At 45.1% G+C, this 24,632-nt stretch overlaps 2 protein-coding genes and 1 non-coding gene across 3 annotated transcripts in view; 1 reads left to right on the top strand and 2 right to left on the bottom strand.

Annotated features, from left to right (window-relative positions):
* Window positions 1-9,658, top strand: part of zdhhc8b (zinc finger DHHC-type palmitoyltransferase 8b) — a 76,879-nt gene extending 67,221 nt beyond the window's left edge. Inside the window, exons 4-11 of the mRNA XM_015971991.3 lie at window positions 385-557; window positions 742-844; window positions 1,598-1,689; window positions 2,716-2,848; window positions 6,731-6,836; window positions 7,539-7,645; window positions 7,740-8,806; window positions 9,294-9,658. Coding sequence (XP_015827477.1) covers window positions 385-557; window positions 742-844; window positions 1,598-1,689; window positions 2,716-2,848; window positions 6,731-6,836; window positions 7,539-7,645; window positions 7,740-8,806; window positions 9,294-9,426 — 1,914 coding nt within the window. The 3' untranslated portion in view covers window positions 9,427-9,658. The remainder of the gene's footprint in view (window positions 1-384; window positions 558-741; window positions 845-1,597; window positions 1,690-2,715; window positions 2,849-6,730; window positions 6,837-7,538; window positions 7,646-7,739; window positions 8,807-9,293) is intronic.
* A 2,209-nt stretch (window positions 9,659-11,867) lies between these two features.
* Window positions 11,868-15,435, bottom strand: ranbp1 (RAN binding protein 1). Its single transcript, XM_015971994.3, has 6 exons — window positions 15,290-15,435; window positions 14,000-14,133; window positions 13,613-13,770; window positions 13,153-13,281; window positions 13,001-13,069; window positions 11,868-12,681 (listed from the first exon to the last, which is right to left on the bottom strand). The coding sequence occupies exons 1-6, from the start codon at window positions 15,302-15,304 to the stop codon at window positions 12,533-12,535; spliced, it is 654 nt and encodes a 217-aa protein (XP_015827480.1). The 5' UTR covers window positions 15,305-15,435; the 3' UTR covers window positions 11,868-12,532.
* On the bottom strand, window positions 12,796-12,923 carry LOC129153036 (small nucleolar RNA SNORA77). The gene has a single exon (XR_008559267.1). It is a non-coding gene; the product is annotated as a small nucleolar RNA SNORA77 (small nucleolar RNA).
* Window positions 15,436-24,632: the final 9,197 nt, after the last annotated feature.

The raw sequence follows: 24,632 nt of genomic DNA, 5'->3' as shown, positions 1-24,632 counted from the left end.
AAACTGACATTTGATTTCTGCTCGTCAAACATGTAAAACACTTCTAATGGGAGCAATCAGTTTTATTTAAAAATGGAAAAATTCTAGTTTTCATCTAGAGTTTTTTCCTTTGCTCGTAATGCAGGAGATCCTCTGGTGGCATTTTGGGCTTTTTTTCTAGTCAGATTTATGTTCATGTGCAGAATTTACCCAGGAAGACTCACTCTGGATAAACTGTTGTCTGAAATCGGCACCATCTTCCTTAGTTGAAGAGTTTAATTCGGATAAATTGAAGATGTTTTTGTTCTCAATTGCTCCTGAAATTCTGAACATATTTATGTATGTATGTAGAGTGGACTTTTGCTTTCATGGCAGTAACTCCTCCTCGTCCTCCTTCCTGCTCAGGACTTCGACCATCACTGTCCCTGGGTGAACAACTGCATCGGACGGAGGAACTACCGTTACTTCTTCCTCTTCCTGCTGTCATTAAGTGTTCATATGGTTGGAGTTTTCTCCTTTGGCCTGATCTTTGTCCTCCATCACAAAGAAAAACTGGGAGGACTGCACACCATCGTCACGTATCCTTTCACTAGAAAATACCTGCCTGAACTCATCATTTTACATCTATTTTGCTTAAGACGCTATTGCCACTTGAAAATTTTATTTCGTGGAACATCACCTGTGTAAGCACTTGTTTTAATACCATCCATGATAATAGTACATGCACAGCACTTAGTGGTTTGCCTTGACTTTAGTTTCCAGCCTGGTGGTGATGGGCATAGCAGGGCTGTTCTTTATTCCAGTTATGGGCCTCACAGGATTTCACATGGTGCTTGTAGCTCGAGGGCGAACAACCAACGAGCAGGTGAGAAAGCTGGTTGTGCTTTATGCTGAAACATACTCACAGTTTTAATGTGTCCAAATGAACTTAAATAATGATGGTAAACACAAGGCCCAGCAACAATGTGTTAACCCTTTTAAAGCTGTATACGTTAGATAAATAACAGATTTTCTGGTGAGTGCTATTATTAACATGATTATCTCCTGGTTTTTTTTTGTCCAGTTGAATAATACAGCTATAGGAAGGAAATAATTGGATGCAGGTGGTGTGTGAGGAAAGTACTAGTCCTATCATAGAGACCAGGTTCGAGGCATTCTGTGGTTGAGAAGTGATTGTTGCTATTTACGACGAACAAACTACGTAAAACTTTAGCTCCGTTCCCATTTCAATGGCTGAGTTGACACTAAAGGTGACTCAGTTGAAGATATTTCCCAATATTTATTTTCTACAAGTTCCCGTCTAATCCTTGCTGTGGTTCTTGAAAACATTGCTGGCACCGCAAAACAAAAAATGCAACACTCATGCAGAAAGGGGGAAAACCTTCTGCTGCATTCTTATTTTCCGATTACTGTTTTTGTTTAATCCAAGCATCAGTCCTCCTGTGTGTGTGTGTGTGTGTGTGTGTGTGTGTGTGTGTGTGTGTGTGTGTGTGTGTGTGTGTGTGTGTGTGTGTGTGTGTGTGTGTGTGTGTGTGTGCGTGTGTGCGCGCACGCACACGCACGCTGTGACCTTATGCTTCCATTGCTGTCGGCTCTAAACAAGCATCGTGTTCCTCAGGTGACGGGCAAGTTTCGAGGAGGAGTAAATCCTTTCACCAAGGGTTGCTGTGGCAACGTGGAGTATGTCTTATGTAGTCCCCTGGCACCCAGGTAAGATGCTTTTGTCTGCTGCTAATGTCCTGGTTTCCTCATTTACAAATAAATATATTTGTGTATATTGCAGAGTAAAAGCAGGATCCTGCTTAGTGCACACAGCAGGTCTTTGGTGGACGTTCATATTGTTGCACAGACTCAGCCCCGCCCAATCGCTGCAGTGCAGACTGTGCTATGAGTGTATGTACGTGTAGAGCTGCTCTGTTTGGGTGAAAGCAGCCAGCAACCCTGGAGGGAGGCAGATGGCTAAGAGAACTGCCTCCCTTTGTGGATCAACAGTTAATGGGAAACACGAAGAGAATTACTACATTATTCTAAAATTTTACATCCTGCTCAAATGAGTCCTATTCTATACTAAATGTAAGGAAAAGAGAGAAGAACAAGGTGCAGCATCCCGTTGGGTCGTTGCTGGAGTGTTTTTGATTTACCGAACCCTTTGACTCACATCGTGTTTACCTTGACTGCTACGGAAAGGCGTTTTAAAAATCGGACATCTAATCGGTGATGTTCGTTTAGTGATAGATCTGATTGCTTGAAATAAATGTGCTCTGAAAATATAATGATGAAATGGGATTTTGCATAAATACTGTGAGCAACTCCATCATGTGTATAGGGACCAACTCTAGCATCTGTGAAAGAAAAGTCAGAAAACAAGAAGTTGGGAAAAAATTCTGGTTCAGCCAGTTTAAAAAAATGGCTTGAATGCATAAAAAGTCTATGTGGGGAAAAAAACATACAAAATTTCAAGTCAGCTAAGACATGATGGTCAGTGTACATCAAACAAATGCCCTAAAAAAATAAAATAAAATGTATGTATGTATATACATATATATGCATGCTTGTGTGTGTGTGTAGCTTTTATTCTTTATTTGTTTTTGTTGAGTTAAATATCCACTTTTTCTCACTGGGTGTATGAAAAAGCAAATATTGAGTCTAGGTCTATTCCTTGTATTGAAAAGACAGAATAAAGTATAAAAAGGAAAGAAAAGTCTTGTGTAAAGAGAGTTTGGATGTTCTTTACAGATACGTTCTGGACCCCCGGACAAAGCCCCACATCAAAATCCAGGCCCCCTTCATCAGACCAGACCTGTCAGACAAGCAGATCACCATCAAAGTCAGCGACAACGGGATCCACAGCACGATCATCAACTCCAAGGTGAACAGCTCACAATCACCACTTCACTCTCCCAAGTTACCATGCCGACGAGCAGCTCTTCATGTTTCCCATTTTCCAGTTTAGCTTCTGTTTGCAGCTCCTTTAGTTTTGTGATGCTGGGATTCAAGACAATTGCACTAAATTATTTCAGCATCAGTACAGAAGGATATTCTTAGACTTCAAAACAAGTGACTCAGATAAGGGATGCGACCTAGAAAAGGATGTGTTACTCTCCACAAAGTTGATGGCTGAATTTGAAGGCACGAACGAGCATTTTGGTTGGATGCTTTTATTTCTTTGTCAGCCATCTGTTTTTGTTGGCTGCCTGGGTACCAGTTTATTATTAGTGTTTTACCGGCGCTCGCTAAATAACAATAAAGATAATACCTCTTCCAAGGAAAACTAGTTTAAAGGTGTGGCACTTTCTTTTATTCATTTGCAATGGTCTCTAGGAATTAATGCCTTATAAGTTGCACCCTGAAGACAAACGGCCGCAGTGCACCAGGTTCAGGAAGTAGAAGTGAGCCACAGACTGCCAGATCAGAGGAGAGCTTCAGATGATGTTTGGACATCTGTCCTCTGATTGGATAACAGCACTGTGACTCTACCGCTGACTTTGTTTGCTTTACAACGTTGATGCTTTATCTCCACAAATAACACAAGCTTGGAGGTGTTCTGCTGTGTGGTGGAGTTGCTAATGCTAACGGTTAGCTTCTAGTTGAGACAATCTCTGCTGTTTCCTGGATGCTAAACCAACAACAACCTTCCCCGTCATGAGTCAAGATGGGTGAGTCCATGAATGTTAAGTGACAGTGTGGCGTAGATCTGTGAGGATTTTCTAATCCTAGAGTTTCACCGTCTACTTTCCATCAGAAGCTAATAAAGGGGATAGGTGTAGGAGACTATTTTCATGTTCAGCCTGCTTGAAAAACCTGGTTATAATCAGAGATAATATTGAAAAAAATATTTTTTCAGTGTTCCACACCTTTAAAAACAAGTCTCATTGTCTCTTATGTCTCCTCCTTCTGTTGGGATTAAAAATGAAGAAAGAACCTAAAACTCAGTGAAACTGTGGGAAGCTGAAACCAAGTTATTGTGGAGTTAATATTCCAATTCATCACAGAAACAAAGGAAAGCAATGTACTCCTGTAAACAGAAACAAAAAAGAATATATTTTATTATCACATAAAGCAGTGGTGCCCCAAGGGGTGGTCAGGGAATAAAGGAGCATGCGATGCATCACCACAGGCTCACCTCTCCTAGAGTTACCACACAGACCAATCTGGTGTGCCACCTCCAAAATTTTCTCTGGTCCCATCAGGCCACCCCTAAGAAAATGATCCAGGGGTGCCAGTGCATAAAAGATGGAGACCTCCATCCTCCAAGTGTGGAGACTGTTTCACTATAGCGTGCAGATGCTTATTCCATACGGTAGGGGGTTCAGATTAACATATGCACTGTTATTCTAAATCCAACAGAGTGTTGTGCAGTAATAAACTCTATCTATCTATCTGTCTATCTGTCTGTCTGTCTGTCTGTCTGTCTGTCTTAGCTTCCAGTCAGGTTTTCGTAGAGCTCATTCTATTGAAACAGCTCTTCTTAGGGTCTCTAATGACCTTCTGACTCACAGTGATGCAGGGGACTGTTCTGTTCTGGTCCTGCTGGACCTGACTGCAGCCTTTGACACTGTTGACCATCACCTGCTACTGGAGAGGCTGAGAGACTGGGTAGGCCTATCAGGATCTGCTCTGTAGTGGTTCTCCTCTTATCTCTCTGAGCGCTCCTTTTCTGTGGATGTTTCCAAGTTTAGGTCCTCCACCACCTCTCTTACCCATGGTGTCCCACAAGGTTCTGTGCTGGGGCCTCTGCTCTTCCTCCTCTATCTGCTTCCTCTTCAGCACATCCTGAGCTCCTTTAAAGGAATCTCCTACTGTCTTTACACATCCAACTGTACATCTCCGTTAATGTTTTTTTTTTTTTTTTGGCTGACGCTTTTATCCAAAGCGACGTACAATTTTTAACTTGTAGGGCATGTTGTGATCTGTAGGGGAAACTGGAGTACCTGGAGGAAACCCACGCATGCATGGGGAGAACATGCAACTCCACACAGAAAGGCCAAAGCCGAGTTTCGAACCTGCAACCTTCTTGCTGTGAGGCAACAGTGCTAACAACTGTACATCTCCTTTAAGCCCCATGAGATGTCTAAGCTGCAGCTGTTACACACCTGCTTAGACTCTATCAAAACCTGGATGGCTGGGAGTTTTCTTCAGCTGAATGAAGATAAGACTGAGATCCTCATCTGTGCCCCAGACAAGCTGGTTCCCAAAGTCAGAGACTCTCTTGGTCAGCTTGCTTCTCACACCAAACCTTCTGTCAGGAATCTTGGTGTGACCTTTGACCCAGCTCTCACCCTGGATTCTCATGTCAGTTCTCTTGTTCGCTCTTCCTTCTTCCATCTCAGGAACATTGCTAAGCTGAGTCCCATTCTGTCCCGCTCTGAACTTGAGACAGTTATCCACACCGTCATCTCCTCACGCTTAGACTACTGTAACTCTCTTTTCACGTGTCTGAGCAGAACCTCCCTGAACCGTCTACAGGTGGTTCAGAATGCCTGTGCTCGGCTTCTGACCAAGTCCTCCAAACACACCCACATCACCCCGCTTCTCCTCCAGCTTCACTGGCTGCCAGTCAACTTCAGAGTTCATTTCAAGATCCTGGTTCTGGTCTAAGGGGCCTTACATGGACAAGCACCATCTTACATTGGTGATCTTCTTAGTCCCTACACCCCCAGCGGCTCCCTGAGGTCCAGTGATCAAAGCCTACTGGTTGTGCAGCACCAGGCTAAAGACCAAAGGTGACAGATCATTTGCTGCTGTGGCCCCCAGACTCTGGAACTCTCTCCCCCTGAGCCTGAGATCAGTGGACTCAGTGGTCTCCTTTAAAAGGCAGCTGAAAACTCACTTGTTCAAGCTGGCTTTAGCGTGACCTTCACCACCCTCTCCTAATTCTGCTCTTTCTACCTACTCCGCCTTTTCCAGGATCTACAGATTTCCCTCTTTCCTATTTATTTTCTCTCTGTCTTTCCTTACATTTTTTAATCACAATGTTTTATTTTTTTGTCATTTTAAACATATTTTTAAATCATTAAAAAAAATTTTTATAGTTACAATTTTTTGTGTTTGCGGCGCACCTGGTGATTTTTACCTCGAGAGGCGCTATATAAAAGATTGTTTTTTTCTTCCTTTCTATATAAGCGATATGCTTATAAACATCTGCGTCTGTATCATATTGGTAGTTTTTTGTACTTTATTTGATGAGTGTTAGCTTATTGTACATATTATAACATGAAAATTATATTTTCCAATCATTCAGATTTTTTTATGTTTTCAGTTTTATTTAATTCCGTAGTTTTAGTAAAGAACAGTGTGTGTGTGTGTGTGTGCGTGGGGGGGGGGGGGGTCTCCAGATACACTGATCCTCTAAAACAGATGAACTACTTTTCTGCAGATGAGAATTAAGCAGAACTCCTAAATCAATGTTACACATCAGCCTTTCTACCAAATGATGAAGCTGCTAAATAAATCTAACTGGAAATTCATCCATGCAACTGTAGTGTTAAAACTACAAGTTCAGATTTATTTTAGCAATGTCTCATGCCACCTCCAAATACCTCTAATTAGTGGAAAGCTCACTTTTGTTTTTCTCTCCATCAGCCTCTAAATAAACAATCCTTTAAAGTCCTCGCAGAGCAATTACCAAGTTGAGCATTCCTCTGTGTGAGCTGTTATTGCATCTTTAACAAGAACAGATGGTCCTCTCTGTTAAACGTGCTTTTCCTCCTCCAGTTCTGGATGCTTTTAACTCCGTCTCTCCTGCTTGTAGTCCAAAGGCAGCATTGATGGTCTGGACAGCAAAGAGAGCCAGCCACCGCTGCCGCCCAAAGCTGAACGGTACAACCAGTTGAAGAGCCAGCTGACTTCCAGTGAAGGTGAGAACTGCAGCCACCTCACCCCACCCCACTTCACCCCTGACAGGCATCATCATCAGTTTATTTCCGCATTTGCACCAGAAGCTAATTTCCCCAAACATTGAGGTTCACCAGTGTCCTGGTCTTAAATTGCTAACACTGATGATCGTTCATTCCCATTGGCTGGTGAATCAGTGTGATCTCTAGTGATGAGGCAAGCCCTGCACACTGAATCAGCACAGGATTTCTGCACGGTGAATCGTTGCAGCATGAATCACTCACTGCCTTTGGGTTCAGAAACATTACTAACCACAGAAGGGTGAAAGTGTCTGTAAATATTTGTGATTTATATCTACGTAGCTAATACTATTTGGTAGAATCTAATGTCAGTAATGTATGAAGTGCTGGGAACAGCAGGTTCTCTCCTTAGCTGTATTGTGTCAGGTAGGAAATGCTTTCTGCACAACCTCACAGCGCCACTGCCCTCTGCTGGTGTCTAAGGAGAACTTCTCAGTGTTGAAAAACATTCTTGTAAGAACACTAAATACTTCCTAAAACTAATTTTTCTTCGGGTTTGTTTACCAAAGTGTAGCATGTTAAAACAGACTTGAGTCGTAGTGGATTCGATTTACATTTTCTCAAACCTTTTTCTTCTTTTAACTAATGAGTTTTCAGCTCTTGGGCTGTTAATTCTCATCCTTTTCCACCGTTTATGTCATATAGAAAGTTCTCTTTCTGGAAAAACCCACTCGTCCACTCCAGCCATGTACAAGTTCATACCGTCCTTTGGCACCATGCCTAAAGTCCACTACCATACTGCAGGGGATAAGGTAAAAGAAAATGAGTTTTCCTAGGTATGGCTTACATTTTAAACTGTTATCATTGATATGTTTTTTTTATGGTTCTCATCACTTTGATTATTAGATTGTTATGTCAGATGACCGAAAGAACTCAGCCATTTTGGAAGAAGGTGTGCGGGGTCATGACTACCGATCTGAGCCCAACCTGGACCTACCTGAGTATGCCAACGCTCCGCTGCATCGCACCTTCCAGTCCTCACCTCATCAGCTGGACTCTGATCCCGTCAACTCCCGCTCTCTCAGCCTGAAGCAAGGTCCCCGTCGTCCGGGGAAGGGTCAGCTTCAGGCGCTGCCTCCGCAGACAGTTGCGTCCACCCCATACAAGGGGGTGTTTTCTCCAAACACACACTCCAACCGTAATGGCAGTCTGTCTTATGATAGCCTGCTCAATCCCTCCATCTCTCCAGCCAGTGCCAATGAGTGCATAGCCCACCGTGGTGTGCCCTCAATGGGATTCCATTCACCCTACCTGCCCACCAAAATGTGCCACATCCGGGAGACTGAAGTCCATAGACAACAAATTGCTCAAACCTACAGTCCAGTGATGCCCCCCAGGGGGGTAGGCAGACAATCTCCTCACTTCAGGGACAGAGAGCCATCTCCAGTGCGCTACGATAACCTTTCCCAGACCATCATGGCCTCGATCCAGGAGCGAAAAGAGATGGAGGAGCGGGAGAAGCGGCAAATGCTGCATGGGCGCTCCCATACCCATATCTATGCCCAGGACTCTGGCATGTTTGATGGGGGATATGGTCTACCCAATAATGCTTGCTTCTCAGATGGGCCTCGTGGCCCTGGCTCGAGGGGCCCGACACCTCCTGCCTATGGAGGCTCTAGGGACAACCTAATAGGGGTTGGGCTGGTAAGTTATGGCCAAAGAACCCCTGTGTTGCGCCATGCTGGTTCCACTCTGGGTCGCGCCCCTCGGACTTCATCCACGTCACTGCACACTGATCATAGCAGTACCAACAGCTCCCAGAGCAGGGCCCCAGGTCACGAGGGGCCTTATCGCTCCCCAGCCCACCAGCCCCACTCCCCCGCTGTGGCCCGATCCCCCTCCTACTCCCACCAGAAACTCTCCTACATCAGTGCTCATGAGAGGACAGACTCACCCCGGCTAGGGGGCCCAAGGTATGAATCCTGACATTACACCACTGGGGGGCTGCATGCACTGTGGTGCTCTGTTGGGACATGGAATGAGTTCCCATCAGAAATGTTGCTTTTTCTGCTAAACACAGCCCCTCTAGAGCTCTATTTCTACCCCAGGCAACATGTAGCATCTGTATGCCCGCTGACTGTTTAATGCTTCTGTCTGATGTGACATTGCACGTGTTCTTTCATGATTTATATGTTTGCCTTTGCAGGAAATAAAAAGTTTTGTATAATTTGACACGTCAGTTAAATAAATATGTGACTCTCCATTTTTCCTTCCATTTGCATGCTTTCCATCCGCTCATGTAACATTTTCCATACTAGCAGGTAGACAGTCTGCATGGCTATCCTTGCATCATTTAAAATTGTTTATCCAAATGGAAACTGCATGTCTCCATGGGTTGGTCTGTTGCCTCACTGGCTCTTTGTATTGAACCATTGTCTCTGTTCTCTTCTCTCCACTCAGAGAGGCCATGAAAGTTAATGGGCAGATGGACTGCCACCTGAACACCCAGGGTGTCCCCCTCAGCCCCGGTCGCCACAATAACGTCAAAAAGGTGACGGGTGTAGGAGGCACCACGTATGAAATATCCGTGTGAGCAAGGCCAACACCTCTGCCTCTAACCACACCACCCTGCTATTTTTAAATACTGGGCAATGAGGGGTGTTAGTGTTTGTTGTTTTGAGTTTTCAGTATGGTCAGAGAATTCGACTGCTCCTGCCCGTGTGTGTCTGTCCAGCTGGTGTTAATCGGTACTGTGGAAGTTGTCGATCTGCGCCACAAACTGTGCTGTGTGTTGCTTGTCCTACAAGGCTCGCTCCAGAGCTACATCGCTCCAGTAAAGACTGAGAAGTGAACAGATCAACTGAATACTGACACCCTCGTCTACAGGAAGTCCTCCCTGATTTAAAAAGAATTCAAGGTGCTCCACTTTAACTTGAACTGTTCGTGTCTTTGGTATGTTTGATGTATGGCTTTGAGAATGCGTTGAAAGACTGGAAACCTCAGAAGTGAGAAAAGAAACTGAAAAGTGAGAATTTAGTCAAGTCTGGTGGTTGCATTCCAAATTCAATGAGAAATACTAGCTTTTTATCGAAGAGAGAAGCCAACTATGTTTAAATATATTTGTAGGAATATATTTTTCTCAGGAATTAATGCAACCAGCGGATATGCTAGTTGACATGAATTCATATATTTTGAATGTGTCCTTTGTTGATGTTCAGTGCAGATTTTTTAGGGCTTGAATATACCCCACCCCCCCTCAGAGGGTGGCGTTGAACCATGAGCCTTTGTTTTCAACCTGCAGTCCAAGAGACGGACCGATAAGACTGGCATTCTGAAGAGACCAGAATACCTCATCCTGGTATTTCTCCAGACCGAATCCACCTTTGCACAGCCCCCAAACCCCCCGTTTAAGGTTCATGAAGGAAAAAAAGGAACATACTTTTTTTTTTGCTTTATCAAACAGAAAAGAATGAGAACTCTAATTTCTTATGTAGTAAAAAGAAAAAGTAGTTATATTTTATCCCCCAGCTTGAAATGGAGTTATATTAAAGGGTTTTTGTATTTTCATTAACTACAAAGTTCCTCAGAAAAAAAAAAAATCTGCTCACACACAAATATATCTAGCTCTAATTTGATGTGTAAAATATGTGTATGATAAACTGTAACGGATAGTTTGTGTTGTGGAGATTAACCACGTCATCTACGTGGACGAAGTTGAGGAGTGTGGTTTAAATTGAGTCTGCCTTGACATCAGTGCCAAACATGGCCACAAACACACCACCTCAGTCGCAGCAAGCAGGTGACATCGGTGCAGAAAGAGGAAAAATCTATTTACTTTGCTGTCTGGTACAGCTCAGGTGTTGTTCACTTAGTGTTTGCTGTTTAGTGTCCAGATGTACGCCCGTTTAACAGAAGAAAAGCAGACAAAGCAAAGCTACATGTTACATTTGTTTGCTTTAAGTCTGTATTTGCATTAAAAAATAAGCCATTGTTGCCTTTTGAGGAAAAGTTGTTTCCTACACAAGAGGTTGTGTCTGAGACACTGTTGTACACTTAAGGGACAATGCAATGCTTAGTATTTTATTTTGAGCAGAAAGTGAATCAGGGTGGGTAAAAATAAAAAATGGCTCGCGTTTGAAGTGACGTGATGTTGCTAGGTATAAAATCACTTCATGAAGGATTTTTTTTCTTTTCTAATTAATTCAGTCCTCCAAAGGTCACAGCAGCTGTTGGTCCTGCTGTCGCCCAGGCTGGAGGTTACACGTTGCTCTAATTTAGCTCGCCATGGTCTCTCCTTAAGGTGTCACCCAGCTGCCTTAACACATGTTGTGAGGCTGCAGTCAACTACCTGGATGGGTAGGTGATCGAGACGGAGCGGTTTCCCTCAAAGTTATCCGACCACAAATCAAAATGCAATCGATGTCATTCCTCAAGATGACTGCCATTAGTCTTGTTTTTATTTTAGGATGGACATCACTGCAGGTCAGGGGCCATTCCTGACGGGCAACGACTACCAGCCACAAGCTGACTTTGATTTCTGAGACAATTGTGTATAATACAGAATAAACTGTATGTGTTCCTATTTTTGTGAAGAGGAAAAATTCCCAGTGACCCAAGCAAAGTAAATAAACTTTCCAACTTTGAGTGAATCAGATTCCTTCCTAACGAACACACCAGGACACTCATGTAGCACATCTTTAGTGATTTTCTTTACAGGTCCAAATGTGTGGTCTTTGATAGGCTTTATTTGAAGTTAGAGGAAACATTTCAGATCATCCGAGTGCAAATGAAGAGTAACATTTCATCCACATACATGTATTTACAGAATGCACTGGCACTTAGATGCACTTGAGATTGGAGGTTAAGAAATTAATTAGTGGGACGAAAAGGAGAGTTGTGAACAGATTAGATGGGGGTGCACTCCATTACACACATGCTTCTAAAGTCTGGAGATGTTATGGTAAATAACAAACTGATGTCTTGGTGAGATGCAAAAGTTCCACACCAAACTGAAACGGTTTACTTTGGGCTTAATGGATCTGAAAAGTCTGAAACAAAAGGGAATATGAAGTTCTTAGCTAAGTGCATCTGACCTCAGTCAGGGATGGGTGAACGTGGCCATCTGAAATCTGTCTGGAGGACTCCTCTTGAAGTCCGCTACCAACAGATCCGAGTAAAGAGGAGCTGAGAAAGAACTACCTCTACAAAGCAACCAAGAAGTCTTCATCTTACTTGTGATCTAACAGCAGCAGAAGTGTGAACAGGGTGCGAAGGCCCGCTGAGATGCATCATGGGGTTTCATCCTCCATAATGCCTGGTCCCAGACCCTGTACTGCTAATAAGCAGGCTACATTATCCTCTCTCCTCACAAATGAACTTTGCTTCAGAATAATGAAAAACAAAAAGTGGGAATGATCTCTTTCACAAGCCCCTTCAGTTTGTCAGTAATATCGAACGCTTGGTGACAAAGTGATGGTAGGCATGATTTTCCATTGTGCAGAGGGAAAAGCGTGGGAGGAGCTTTTTTCTTTCACAAAATCACTGATTTTCCCACACAGCATCAAAGACCTGTGATCTTGAGGCAAAACAGATTTAAAAAAAAAAAATGCAAGTGTCCAAATTCTGTTCATTTAGAGTCTATTGTAGAAAAAGGGAGAAACATGATAAACTGAAGATCAGCAAAGCAAGTTCTTGGGTTTCTAATTCTTCTCCTCAGCTTTCAGCTCCTTTTTCTCATCTTTTTTCTTCTCACTTTCCTTTTTGTCCTCCTTTTCTGCAGACACCTTGTCTTTAACGGATAACCCCCCCAGCTTCTCAACCACCTGGTTCTCATTGTCGAGGTCTTCCCCTGTGTTGAAGCAATAAAACAAGCCATGGCATCAAAAGCTATGAATAATTTAACAAGCTAGCTTTTCTTCACAAAGCTTTATATTTACACCACTTGATAACTCTCTGTGTGTGTGTGTGTGTCCCAGAACATACTGACGCCAGCCCTGTAGTAAAGCTAGCACTGGTACATCCTGTGTGTTCATGTAGCAGACAGAAAAAGTCCCAAGCTGGAGTGAACAGCAAAGAACAGAGTGTGTCTGCAGCCTTTAAATGATTAAAAAGACTGGAGTTCATCTTTACCTCAATCCATTCACAACTGAGGTTTACGCTTTACTCACCTGATTTCTCTAGAACTTTTCTCACTTCCTCCTTGCATTCATCAAACTTCACCTTGAACTTCTGAGCGTCTGTGGACAGACATGATCATGTGTGAGCAAAAGTAAGCACGTATGAGCAGCTCTTAGTACAACACCTGGATTAAAGTACGTACTTTCTGCATTTAAAAAGCGTATTGCCAGGAGTTCCTGTTTGGGGGACTCATCAGCGTAATCTGCTAATGTGTTCCAGACCCATGCTCTGTCACTGCCAGCGTTTGGCTTCAACTCCATCACGGGAAAAACTGTCATTCACAAGAGGGTGCAAGGGTCATTAACACCGCTATAAAAAGAGACCACAAGTTACTTTATAAATCCAAATACTGCAGACATTTTGAGAAATTACGGAAGCTCTTTTGCAAAATCATTCTCAATTTTCCAGCTTCAGTTGCAGATCAGACAGGTGTACTGGTTAGTCACGATAGAGATGAGCATGACCTGTTTTCTCAAGTGTTTCTCCTGTTTACTCAGGATGCTAAAGAATCCAGAATACATAAGGGTTCACTTTTAATTTAAATGTACACACGCCAACAAGTCCAGCTAGGTCTTGAATTGTGGTTTGACTTAATGACTCACTATGATGATTGGCACAAATCTTCAGGGTTCGGTCTCTCCTCATCAAGAGACGAATTGTACCCTTCTCTTTGTGTTTCAGCAGCTTGACATCACCAGTTCCTCTCTCCTTCCATTCGGGTGGATCGTTCTCAGAGGCAAAGCGATAAAGTTTAGCTCGCCTAGGAAAACAGGAAAGTCCTTCATTAAACTAACTTTTATACTAACGATAAACATGAGCATTTAAAATAAAAGATTGCTTGTAGAATCTCCCCAATAACCAGCTTTTTTCCTTTTAAATTTTAATCAACAGCAAATATTTGGGCAGAAAATGGCTAATGTTCACGTCAAGAATCAAATTTGTAACCCCGTAAAGAAAATAAAACAAATGCGACAAATGAAGCATCTTACATTTTAAAGAGCTCCTCTTCGTCTTCTTCTAATGTTTTAACATCCTGCTCTGGGAGAGACACGATGGGCTCAAATTGTGGGTCGTGATTGGAGTCCTCTGTATTGTCTGCAGTGGGCTCGTGGTCTTCCTGATCCTAAGAGAAAAGAAGTGGGTTTAGAAAACGTAGCACAGCATTTATGTTTGTCGGTGCGGTTCTTGAATTTACAGGAGCAAAGTGAAGGCATCAACAAACAATAAATGTTTCAGTAAAGGAATACAAGAGCTTTGATAAACCGCAGCTTTTCATCATTATTATACACGTTTTCCTCCATTAAAGTGCTTAAAAATTCAGGAAGATGTACAGTCAGTTTTAAAGGATGGCTAAAGACAACAATTTATGTGACATGAAAAAGCCATGAAGCTACAAATTGAAAAAAATCCCATCTAAAACTTTCAGAGGGCCATTTTCCAGGTTTGATGGTTTACAAAAACGTGTTTATTCACTGATCTCAATTATCGTTTATATATCTTAAGTATGCAGCTATAATTCTAAAATGAAATTAACTCAGTCAGACTAGAGTTGTTTAATTAACCGATAACTACGTTGCCCGGCTAGTTAGAGGCCTGTAAGGCTGACGCTAGACCGCGGCTAATCATGGTTGGGCTGTTAACTCGGTCTAACGAAAACAACTAAAACACACGCTAATCTGGAAGTTCTGCATTAGTCTGGGGATAACTCAGACTTCATTACAACATTGTTGTTAATAAAACAACACGGGGTTGCTCTCCCCTTCGCCCTAGCATGAATGCTAGCATTAGCAACTGTTGTAGTAGGCAGACAAAGGCAAAAACCGCAGCTAACCGCGTTATCTGCTTCCAGCTGATGAGTAGATTAATACAACTTCGTAAAGACAACAATAAATTATTAATTGTTTGATGTTAATCGTCTAACGTTGCTACCGAGCATTGTAATGTGGCTAACATGCTGACTCGCTGGATACTTCAGTGTACTTCTCGGAGCTCGTAAACCTCAACACTACAGCGACATATTATGTCAAATTTCAAAGCAAATGTACAACACACTAGTTTCAGCGATGTTTTTATGTAACTGGCGTGAATGACAGTGGGCGAAAACACCCCAAAACGCTTTTCTAGCATCACGGAGAGCAACTTCATTGTCCGCATATCTGTCTCTTGGCTTCCTTTCCTAAATTTTGCGAATTTTCAGACACTAAATACAATTTCCGTCATGAAATTCTAATTTTAAAGGAAACTGGATGTGTAGATTAACAAAGAAAGTGTGTCCTCACCTTGGGGTCTGCCATATTAAAGTAGATGTTTAAAGATTATGGAAGTTGTTTGAGAGATTCAAATACCAAACAGACCGCCGTATGCCTCCAGCTCCTCTCACTTCCTGCTAGAGCTTTCGCGCGCCGAATCCTGTTCTTTTTCTTCTTCGTTGTTTTTATTGACGGTTAAAAAACAACGGCTTAGTGCAATACCGCCCTCAACTGGTATGGAGTCCCAGATAGCAAATTCTTTTTGGCCCTAGTTTGGCAAGCCAGTCTTGGTACTCTTTTGGATGGAATGATGGGCCAAATATGGCCCAAATTAGGCACACCAAAATATAATTATGGATTGTCAAAAGGTTGCCAGAATCATTTTTGGCACTAGTTTGGCAAGCCAGTCTTGGTACTCTTTTGGGTGGAATGATGGGCCAAATATGGCCCAAATAAGGCATGCCAAAATAGAATTATAGATTGTCAAAAGGTTGCCAGAATTCTTCCAAAATAAATTGTGGAATTCCAAAGCACAACCATAACTATACCAAAAGAACCCCAAAACACCACAAAATGGCCAAAGGATATCAAAGTGTAACCATAAGTTTGCCAAAAGATTACCCAAAATAAAATGTGGCTTTCCAAAGCATAGCCATAACTATCCCAAAATCCCACAATAAAGCCAAATATGAACTATAACTTATCCATAATTAGCCAAACGTTTACCAAAAGATTGTATTTTATTCTGAACCTTATGCTAAATTTAATTCAACATTTTAATAGACTATAAAATGTCCTTGTACAGAAGATTCAGATTTTGTGCCTTAGTTAAATAGCCTTGTGAAATAGCCTAGGTTACTGTGTGTACAAGGTGCATAAACATAAAACCAAACAAGAGTAAAATTTGAATATTTTATTTATTTGTTTTTTTAAAAGTCAGTCCTGGACTGAGTCCTGGGCTGGTTGAGGGGTTGGTTGGGCGGGCAATCTCCTTTTGCGTCCCTATCCCCAGCCCAGTAGAACCATTTTTTAATTGTATTTATAATTTCTGCCTCCGTAGATGCCACACAGACCGGATTCCTTCTCACTGCAGCTGAAAATAAAGGCATATACATGGAGAAAGACTTAAAAAAGGATGACGCAACAGTCCATGCAAAAGTGACCTGTGGTGGGCTAAGTAACTGGCTAGTTAAAAAGTCAGTTTTGCATTCGTTAATGGATTCATCTCGTCATCTGGGGTTGAAAGTGACAGCCAAAGTTACAACATCAAATCGTCATAGTCACTTAGTACTTACACTGCCACAGTTTACCAAACACAAACCAGCGGTTCTTTCCTGACACTAAAACCAAACAAGAATTTCACGAGCGAGAGTTGACCCTGAAGAACGCGTCACATTGCGGGCAAAGTGGCAATAGCTGTCTTGAAGCCAGCGATAGCGTGGTGTTATAATTTCGAGACTTGTGACATTCACAGGCGCACTGCATGCCATTTCGCAAACAAGTTGTTAAGACTAAGTATTTTGACTTTGAAAAGAAATGTGATTGTCATGGGTGGCTAATAATTTTATCCTAAACTATAATTTTATCAGCTGTGTGATAGAACAGTCGTGTTACTGTTGTGATTAAACTTACCAATTACAATGCCTTTTAGGTGGAGCCTCTCAAAGGCCACCTTCCCATTTTGCCCTCACCAAGTAATTCCCTTGGTGAGGGCATTAGTCATGGCTCCTTTGAGGACCCGCCACACAGTGTCCTTTACTGTGGACACACCCCCCACACCCCCACACCCCCGCAAGGCTGAGTGTTGAACCCTAAAATTAGAAAAATTGATCTTCGTTAATTTTTCAAACCAACAAAGATTGATTTTCATTGAATTTTCAAACATATATTATACAAACTTAAAGAAAAGTCTGGATAGCCATTGTGTTCCGCTATTTATTTATTTGGTGTTTCGTGATTGCCTGATGAAGGACAGAGACCTGAAACGTGGGGGGCGCAAATAATTGGGTGGAGCTCGTTAGCTGCACAACATGTCCTTTAACTCCTTTGGCATATCTACCACTTTAAGATATTGAACAACACATAAATTGGATGTGCATTCCAAAATGCATTGTCCAAAACTTTGTTGTAAAGAACAGAAAAAAAGCTCACCAATTCATGGGCCAATGTTGGACTGATTCCAAGCTCCCTCTCCAGGGCCATCAGGGCCTAAACATCTGCCAAGGGGAAGATGCCATGGTGCCTGGTCTCCACACTCCCCCCTTGTGGTCAGGCCCTGAAGAGCAGCAACAGCAACAAAAAGGTCCTGCACCATTTTGGTGAGGCCGCGCTGCTGCTGAAGGATTATTTCCTGTTTCACCAGGACTTCATGCAGGAGAGCTGAAAAGCATTTCAGACACAAAGAAACAACATAGTTTAAGCATTTTTTACATTTACATGTTGTGTGTGTGTGTGTGTGTGTGTTTAACTTTATAAACCATCTTATATTAGTATGTATGCGTGGATCATGTGTGTTCGTATACTGTAACTGGCATGTGAGGACTGGGTGAGTGTAAACCATAAAAACCTTACATGTCGTGTCGTCCCTCTGCTGCCACTGCCCTGGAGAGGAGTTAGGGCAAACTGTAGGCACCTGGAGAGCCGGTTCCTCCCTCATCATCCCACCAGATGAAGAGGGAGTTGGAACTGGAACCCCCTGGGTTCCCTGGTGACCCTGCAGGTCAATGGCCTGCCGCAATGATGTCCCCAGGGTCGTGACATGCTGGAAGAGTGTGTAGAAGAGGGAGCGGAAAAAGAACAACAGTTTACAAAATGCAATTATTGACCTCAACACTGACGTAATGGCTCCAGAAGCGTTTTTCTCCATGTAACTGCCTCATTAACCTTTGTAAATTTCCTAGCGTATCACATTTGAAACACCACACGTACATGATCAGCTACACTCAAACCCATTTGCTATACATACGTTACTGTGGTATTTGTTGAGATTTCCATTACCTGGTAATTGGTCAGGTCAGGGAGAGGCACAGGTTATTGGGGAGGATGAACCTTCTCCTCACCGGGGGGATGGCTGGGGGTGGGGGAAGCCCTCTTCCAGGGGTCTGGGCTTCATCCTCTGATGAGGCCTGGTCCTGGACATATACTTGGCCTTTGGAAATGATAACACAATACAAACTTTTTTTGGAATTAAACATTTTTTTAAGTTAATGTGTGCAAATTCAACACAGGCCCAAGAGGTGGAGGAATGGAAAGTTCACAAAATTCTTACTTTATTCTTCTTCTTTGAGGCCTTTCAATGGCTTCCACCTCAGACTGGAGGTCTGTCTGCTCCTCAGCAAGAGGGAGCTTCCTCCTTGCCTCATTAAAGTCATCTGTGTTCATAACAGTAAATTGTCATGTTGTGTCATTTTATTACTTATCTTTAATAAATATCCCACTCCTGCCCGCTCCCACTGAATTTCTGACCATTACCGCCCGCAACCGCAATGTGTGTTACACTCCCGCCCGCACCCACAGTGTGCATGTCCACTCCCGCCCGCAACCGCAAAACTCGGAGAAATTATTTCCTCACAATAAAAGAGATGTGTTGAGTTTGTGTCCTCTCTGATCCTGGAGAAAACATGTCATTTTATAGGCTATACCTAGGGGTCAGCAACCCGCGGCTCTTCCATCCATCCGATGCGGCTCTCTGTGTTTGGAAAATAATGAATGGATATTTAAATAAAATGCTTTATATTTTACTGAATTAATTTTATATCTGTAAGTCAATTCTATGTAAAGATTGTCTGCGTAAACCTGAACAGTTCCAACCCAGTCTTACTGTGAGACCGGGTGGACGGGTCACGCTTGTGCGTAATTGGCGCTTTCTGAGCTGACGAGGATATGAGATTCTGGGATTCTCCTCAGACGGCTCATGGATGCGTCGCCACATTGGATACAGAAACAAGCACTATTCAGCCAAAGTTTCATAATCAGGGAACATTTTCTAAGAGACAAGTCTCTCTGAGAGACAGGGTTTGGAAAACACTCGCTTCAGTGGGAGGAACCTTCCCGCATGCGCTCTGGTTCTGCGATGCGCTCCAAGCCCCTCTCCACATCTTCAGCTCGCTGTGCACCTTACATACACGCTGTACGCACTGACAGCGAGCTATGCTGAGCAGTGTCCAGCTCAGATGTTCAGATGGAAATATTTTCTTGGGCGATTTAGCTACATCTGCGATGTGTGTAACGAATAAAATGTCAGTTCGTCTACATGCGTTGGGGTAATTCTTTCTCCGTCAAAATAAACGGTCAAATACGGGAACTATCTGGTCAACACAACACAAGCCCTGCTTTTAACTGTTCTGTTTTCTTGTGAAAATTGTTGGAAAGAGATAAATTTAACTTGATTACCACCAGAGCCGCGCACTGCGCCGTCATCTCCGTGACTGTAATGAGGGAAAAACAAATTGATCGGATCCTGCACGTCTTTCAACACATTGGTCAGGATTGACGCACTTTGTTTTCATTTAGTTTTTAAACCTTTAACGCCGACGCGTCACCAGGATCACCGGTGACGTCTCGGCGCATGTGATTTCAAATAACTCCTCGCTACTTAAACTATAAAATTCTTTAAAAAAACCATAAAGGAGCTACTGTGTGGAGCTTAAAGGGTTAATGAAATCAAGGCCATTTCATATTCTATTCTCCTCTCTAATCAGGCAGTGATTGAGGTCGCTTTTCTAAGAGACCTGAATGAGAAATATTAACACAGATCAGATCTCGCACCATGGCTGACAGTTCAGCTGTCTTGAGCTCTCTCGATGGGGCTCCAAAGATGGGGACCAAAGAGAACGTCAGAGGTGATGGGGCCTTCCAGCATTTCTCTGGAATGGAGGGCAGGGCCTTGAGCCACAAGGCCCTCTGGATAAGGGTTTGCCAGGCAACAATGCGAGCAGAACCGCTGAGTACGGCAGTGCACAGATTGAGAATGGCATCAGTAGTCTTGCTAATGATGTTTTTTGACTTGTCAGGAACGTCAAGCTCTTCCACCATTTTGGAGACGCGAAAGGCAAGAAGGGCGATGTTATTTCCTGCAGTGCCAGTCTGGAAGGCACACTGGTGCGTGTGATCGGTGAGCCGTGCCAGGAGCTGGTCATGTTTGGAAGCGGGAACTGCTCGCTGGCCAGCGAAGTGGTTCTTGGCACCAAACAGCAAGGCCAGGTCTGGCTCCAGTGGAGGAGCGGTTGGACAGCCCTGGTCGGAGAAGCCCTCGACTTTTGTTATGGGCACATATGTAGAGACTGGTGCTTTGAGCTTAGCAGGCTCGGAAAAGGCAGCAGACCAGCAGCTCATGACAGCGGGGAAGCGCAGCCAGACGGGGTCTGGACAGCGTGTTTGTGTGGCCCCAAAACTTCCCACCAAATTATCTGCTTCAGGTGGAGCCAGTTCTGGGATGGCTAGCCCCTTGCAGACCGCAGCTGCGAAGATTATGTCAGGTAGCTCCTGGAGCAGTGCTCCGACTGCTGGCAGGGAGGGTCATGAAGGCATTAGAGCAGAGGAACCTGCTGAGGGAGGCTCGTCGACCTCCGTGTTTTCCAGGAGGGAGTAAGGGCTATGTCAGCCAGCCTCGTTGTATTCCTCAAGGTCGTTGTCATCTTCTAGCCGGTTGGAGCCAGCCGGCTCCTGACCGACATTGAAGAACTGTAAGGCTTTGTCCAGCGAGTATGTGTCAGCTAGTGATGTGACGTTCACGAACGAATCAAATATTTTGAACAGATTTTCAAAGTGAATGATGAGAGCCGAGTCCCTGCAGAGAGCCGTTCATCTTAACAAACCTCCACGGAAGTCGGTCAAACACACCCGCTCAAACCCCACCCACTGCTGTGACGGACGTAGGAGGAACCATCGATTCCTATAAACATGTGTTTATATACATATCTATGGGAGGAACGCTAACCAACCTCATGCACCCTCACGCCGGAAGACGTTGCTCTTGATCCCCCCACCCCACCCCCACCCCCCTCTTGGTTTCACTTCGTTCAAAGGAGCCAGTCTTTTGAACGGCTCTTTGAGGTAAACAACCGAGCCATAAATCCCATCACTAGTGTCAGCCACCAGAAATTCCTCATCAGCGGCGGAGGTGAAGTACTCGACCCGACGGATTTTTAGGCTACGGGCAGAGCGGCACAAAACAGGCACGAGGCCTAGGGGGTCAGGGCCAGACTAGAAATAGAAATAGAGCATAGAAATTGTACAGGGTGGGCCAGGGTGGAAAGTAACGAATTATATTTACTCACGTTACTGTAATTGAGTAACTTTTTTGTGTATTTATACTTTTGAAGTCGTTTAGAAAATCTGTACTTTTACTTTTACTTGAGTATGTTTTTTTAAAAAGAATTGTAATTCTTCAGCTCAGCAACTGGTTCGGGTGTGCAGACTGCTTCCGGGCCCGGAAGAGACGGGCACGGCAACAGCCACACATGGACGGACAACAAGCTGCTGTAGGCCATGACGTGATATCGCAGGTCTCATCCGTCACGTCGGGCGTCTGCTCTAATGGACGCCGCAGAGACAGGCGCCGACCACGCACCTTGGGGACGCGTAGCTGCAGTGATGGGCCCACGCCGATCAGGCTCAGCCATCACATCTTCTCCAAGGGCGAATGGCGGCGTGCAAAGCTCAGGGACCACCCCCGAGTGTCCATCTCCATCCAGATTGATGATAAGGTGAGGTTCACTAGTAGAGCCGGTGCCAGATGCCCGGCTGCAGAGGCCACCGTGTCCGCCATTGCAGACAAGGGGGCTCAGTCGGACTTGTGGTCCCTGGAGGAGTTTCTGGCGTGCGGTTTCGCGCGCAGCAACCTCCACCCATTGGTCCTAAACCTCTCAGCGGCGAACAGCTCCCCCATTGACATTGAGGGCGCCTTCTTTGCCAAACTATCCACTACTGCCCCTGGTGGTGAGGTGGTGTCCTGCCACGCAATGATATATGTTAGCAGGTCAGTTCACGCGATGTACCTCTCGTTTGACTCTCTGCTCAGCCTCGGCCTTCTGCCTAGTGGGTTCCCATCCTGCACGGGTGGGGGCAACTCGGCAGTGGGCCGTGACCTTGAAGCCGCCAGCCGTTGCGGTGGGCACACCAAAGTCTCATGCCTGGGAGAAGTCTGCGACGGAGGCATGGCTTCCCATTATGTGGCTTGTTGCTCATGTCCTCAACGCAGCGCCCCGCCTCCGCGCCCCGCGGAGCTGCCATTCCCATGCTCCCCAGAGAATAATCACCGTATGAAGGCATGGCTGCTTGACAGGTACGCATCTTCAACATTCAACACTTGCCCCCATCGGCCACTACCATGGATGGAAGGTCCACCCATAGAAATACACGTTGACCCGGCGGCAACGCCAAAGACGTGCCACACGGCAGCAGCCTTGCCTTTGTATTGGCAACAGAGGGTGCATGATGACCTACTTCAGGACGAGTCCCTGGGCGTCATTGAACGTGTCCCGTATGGCGAACCAGTGACCTGGTGCCACCAGATGGTGGTCACCCGGAAGCACGACGGAACCCCCCGCAGGACCGTCGATATCTCACCTCTTAACAAATTCTGCAAACGTGAGACTTTCGCAACCGAGTCCCCATTCCACCTGGCACGCCGGATTCCAAAAGGGATCTGGAAGACTGTCACCGACGCCTGGAATGGGTATCACAGCGTGCCCCTGCGCGAGTCAGACCGTCATCTCACTACCTTCATCACTCCCTTTGGCCGCTGGCGTTACACCAGGGCACCACAGGGCTTTCTGTCGTCTGGCGATGGCTACAATCGCCGCTTTGATGCGATCCTCTCTGACACAGTGGACTTCCTCCGCTTATGGCAGGTCAAGCACCGCGTGTCCTCGGTTGGGTTCCCCCAGTCTAATGGAAGGGCGGAGGTGGCTGTTAAGACGGCGAAGCGCCTAATAGTCTCAAACACCGGCCCAACCGGGAGCCTTGACCATGACCGCTTTCTGCGTGCGATGTTGCAACTGCGTAATACGCCTGACCCCGACTGTGACCTGTCACCCACGCAAATCATCTTTGGTCGCCCCCTTAGGGACTCACTGTCATTTGTTAATAGGCTGGAGAAGTTCTCTAACCCTCACATCCGCCCGCTCTGGCGTCAGGCATGGGCGGCGAAGGAAGAGGCCCTCCGGACTCGGATGGCCCGTACCACTGAGTCTCTGAGAGAACACGTACGACCGCTCCGCCCTCTCGTAGTCGGGGAGGCGGTGTTCCTCCAGAACCTAGTTGGCTGTAGCCCGCGGGCATGGGACAGATCTGGGGTGGTAGTGGAGTCACTAGGACATGACCAGTACCGTGTCAGGGTCGATGGGTCTGGCCGCCTCACCCTGCGCAACCGGCGCTTTCTCCGCTCCTTCACCCCGGCGACCCCTCGCAGTCATCCGGAGAGTGCTGCGCCGCTGCCTGCGTCCAACGACGAGACACGCGACTTAGGTCCCACCAGCCCGGGGTCAGCGGGACCCCTGCCAGATCAGTCGCACACACCACCCGAGCCCCGAGGCACAAACCCCGGCACTGCCCAGTCGGTGCCGAATCCTCCAGACGAAGCCAACGGGAACGCTGCCCCAGCGGCGCAGACCCCGGAACAGTGCCCATCACCCCCCTCCTCCCAGCCAGCGGGTTCCGGTAGAGTAAGGCGGCCACCCAATCGGTATGAACCTGAAACTGGCCAGTGGGTTAGGTCATGAGTCCACTGCGCCGGTGTGTCACACGGCTTCCTGGACTGGGGGGGATGCAGAGGTCACCACTGGCCACTAGGGTGTGCTGCGATCAAGCCTCGAGGGAAAAAGGTGTATTCACGGACGTGCCGGAAGTCATGTACATGTGACGATCCCTCACTGTACATATGCTGCTTCTCATTTGGATAACTGCGGCTCAACCATCACACTGCTGTCTATCCATGCTACTGTTCGACTTGTATCTGTAAGTCTTCACCTGCTTGTTAAGCTAATGTAATGGTTACATTGTCAGAATACACGCTAAGCCGCGCTGCATTTATTTACCCATTTTGTCGCATTGCTTAGCTTTGGTCTTCAGCCCATGCTGCTGATTCACGCTGCCGTTAGCTTCTGCTCACTCAGCTTTGTATGTCGCCGCAGGGCTCCTTCATCCTTGTCAATAAAACCATTTGACATCGAGGAGTGCATTTCTTCACTTCCCATAAACTTACATGAAAATTCACTTGTTCCCCTTTAGAAATTATACCCAATTCTACTATAATCTTGTTTGTCACCAAATTTCCACTTTTATTACAGATCAGTTATTTCATATCCCTGCCATAAAGCTTTGGGTTTAACCATTTTCTTAATTCCATGCATGAAACTATAAGACGTGTTTG

Source organism: Nothobranchius furzeri, chromosome 17, assembly GCF_043380555.1.
Source record: "Nothobranchius furzeri strain GRZ-AD chromosome 17, NfurGRZ-RIMD1, whole genome shotgun sequence".
In the NCBI taxonomy this organism is placed as follows: domain Eukaryota; kingdom Metazoa; phylum Chordata; class Actinopteri; order Cyprinodontiformes; family Nothobranchiidae; genus Nothobranchius; species Nothobranchius furzeri.
Note: the sequence above shows the minus strand (reverse complement) of the source record. Positions and strands in the feature narration are given on the sequence as shown.

What these genes read in the sequence shown, in the direction of transcription:
- ranbp1 (XM_015971994.3), bottom strand. An exon ending in GAAGAGGAGCTCTTTAAAAT is followed by an intron (nt 13,771 to 13,999) that starts GTAAGATGCTTC and finishes CTGTTTTCCTAG; the next exon opens with GCGAGCTAAACTTTATCGCT. An exon ending in GATTTGTGCCAATCATCATA is followed by an intron (nt 13,282 to 13,612) that starts GTGAGTCATTAA and finishes TGTGAATGACAG; the next exon opens with TTTTTCCCGTGATGGAGTTG.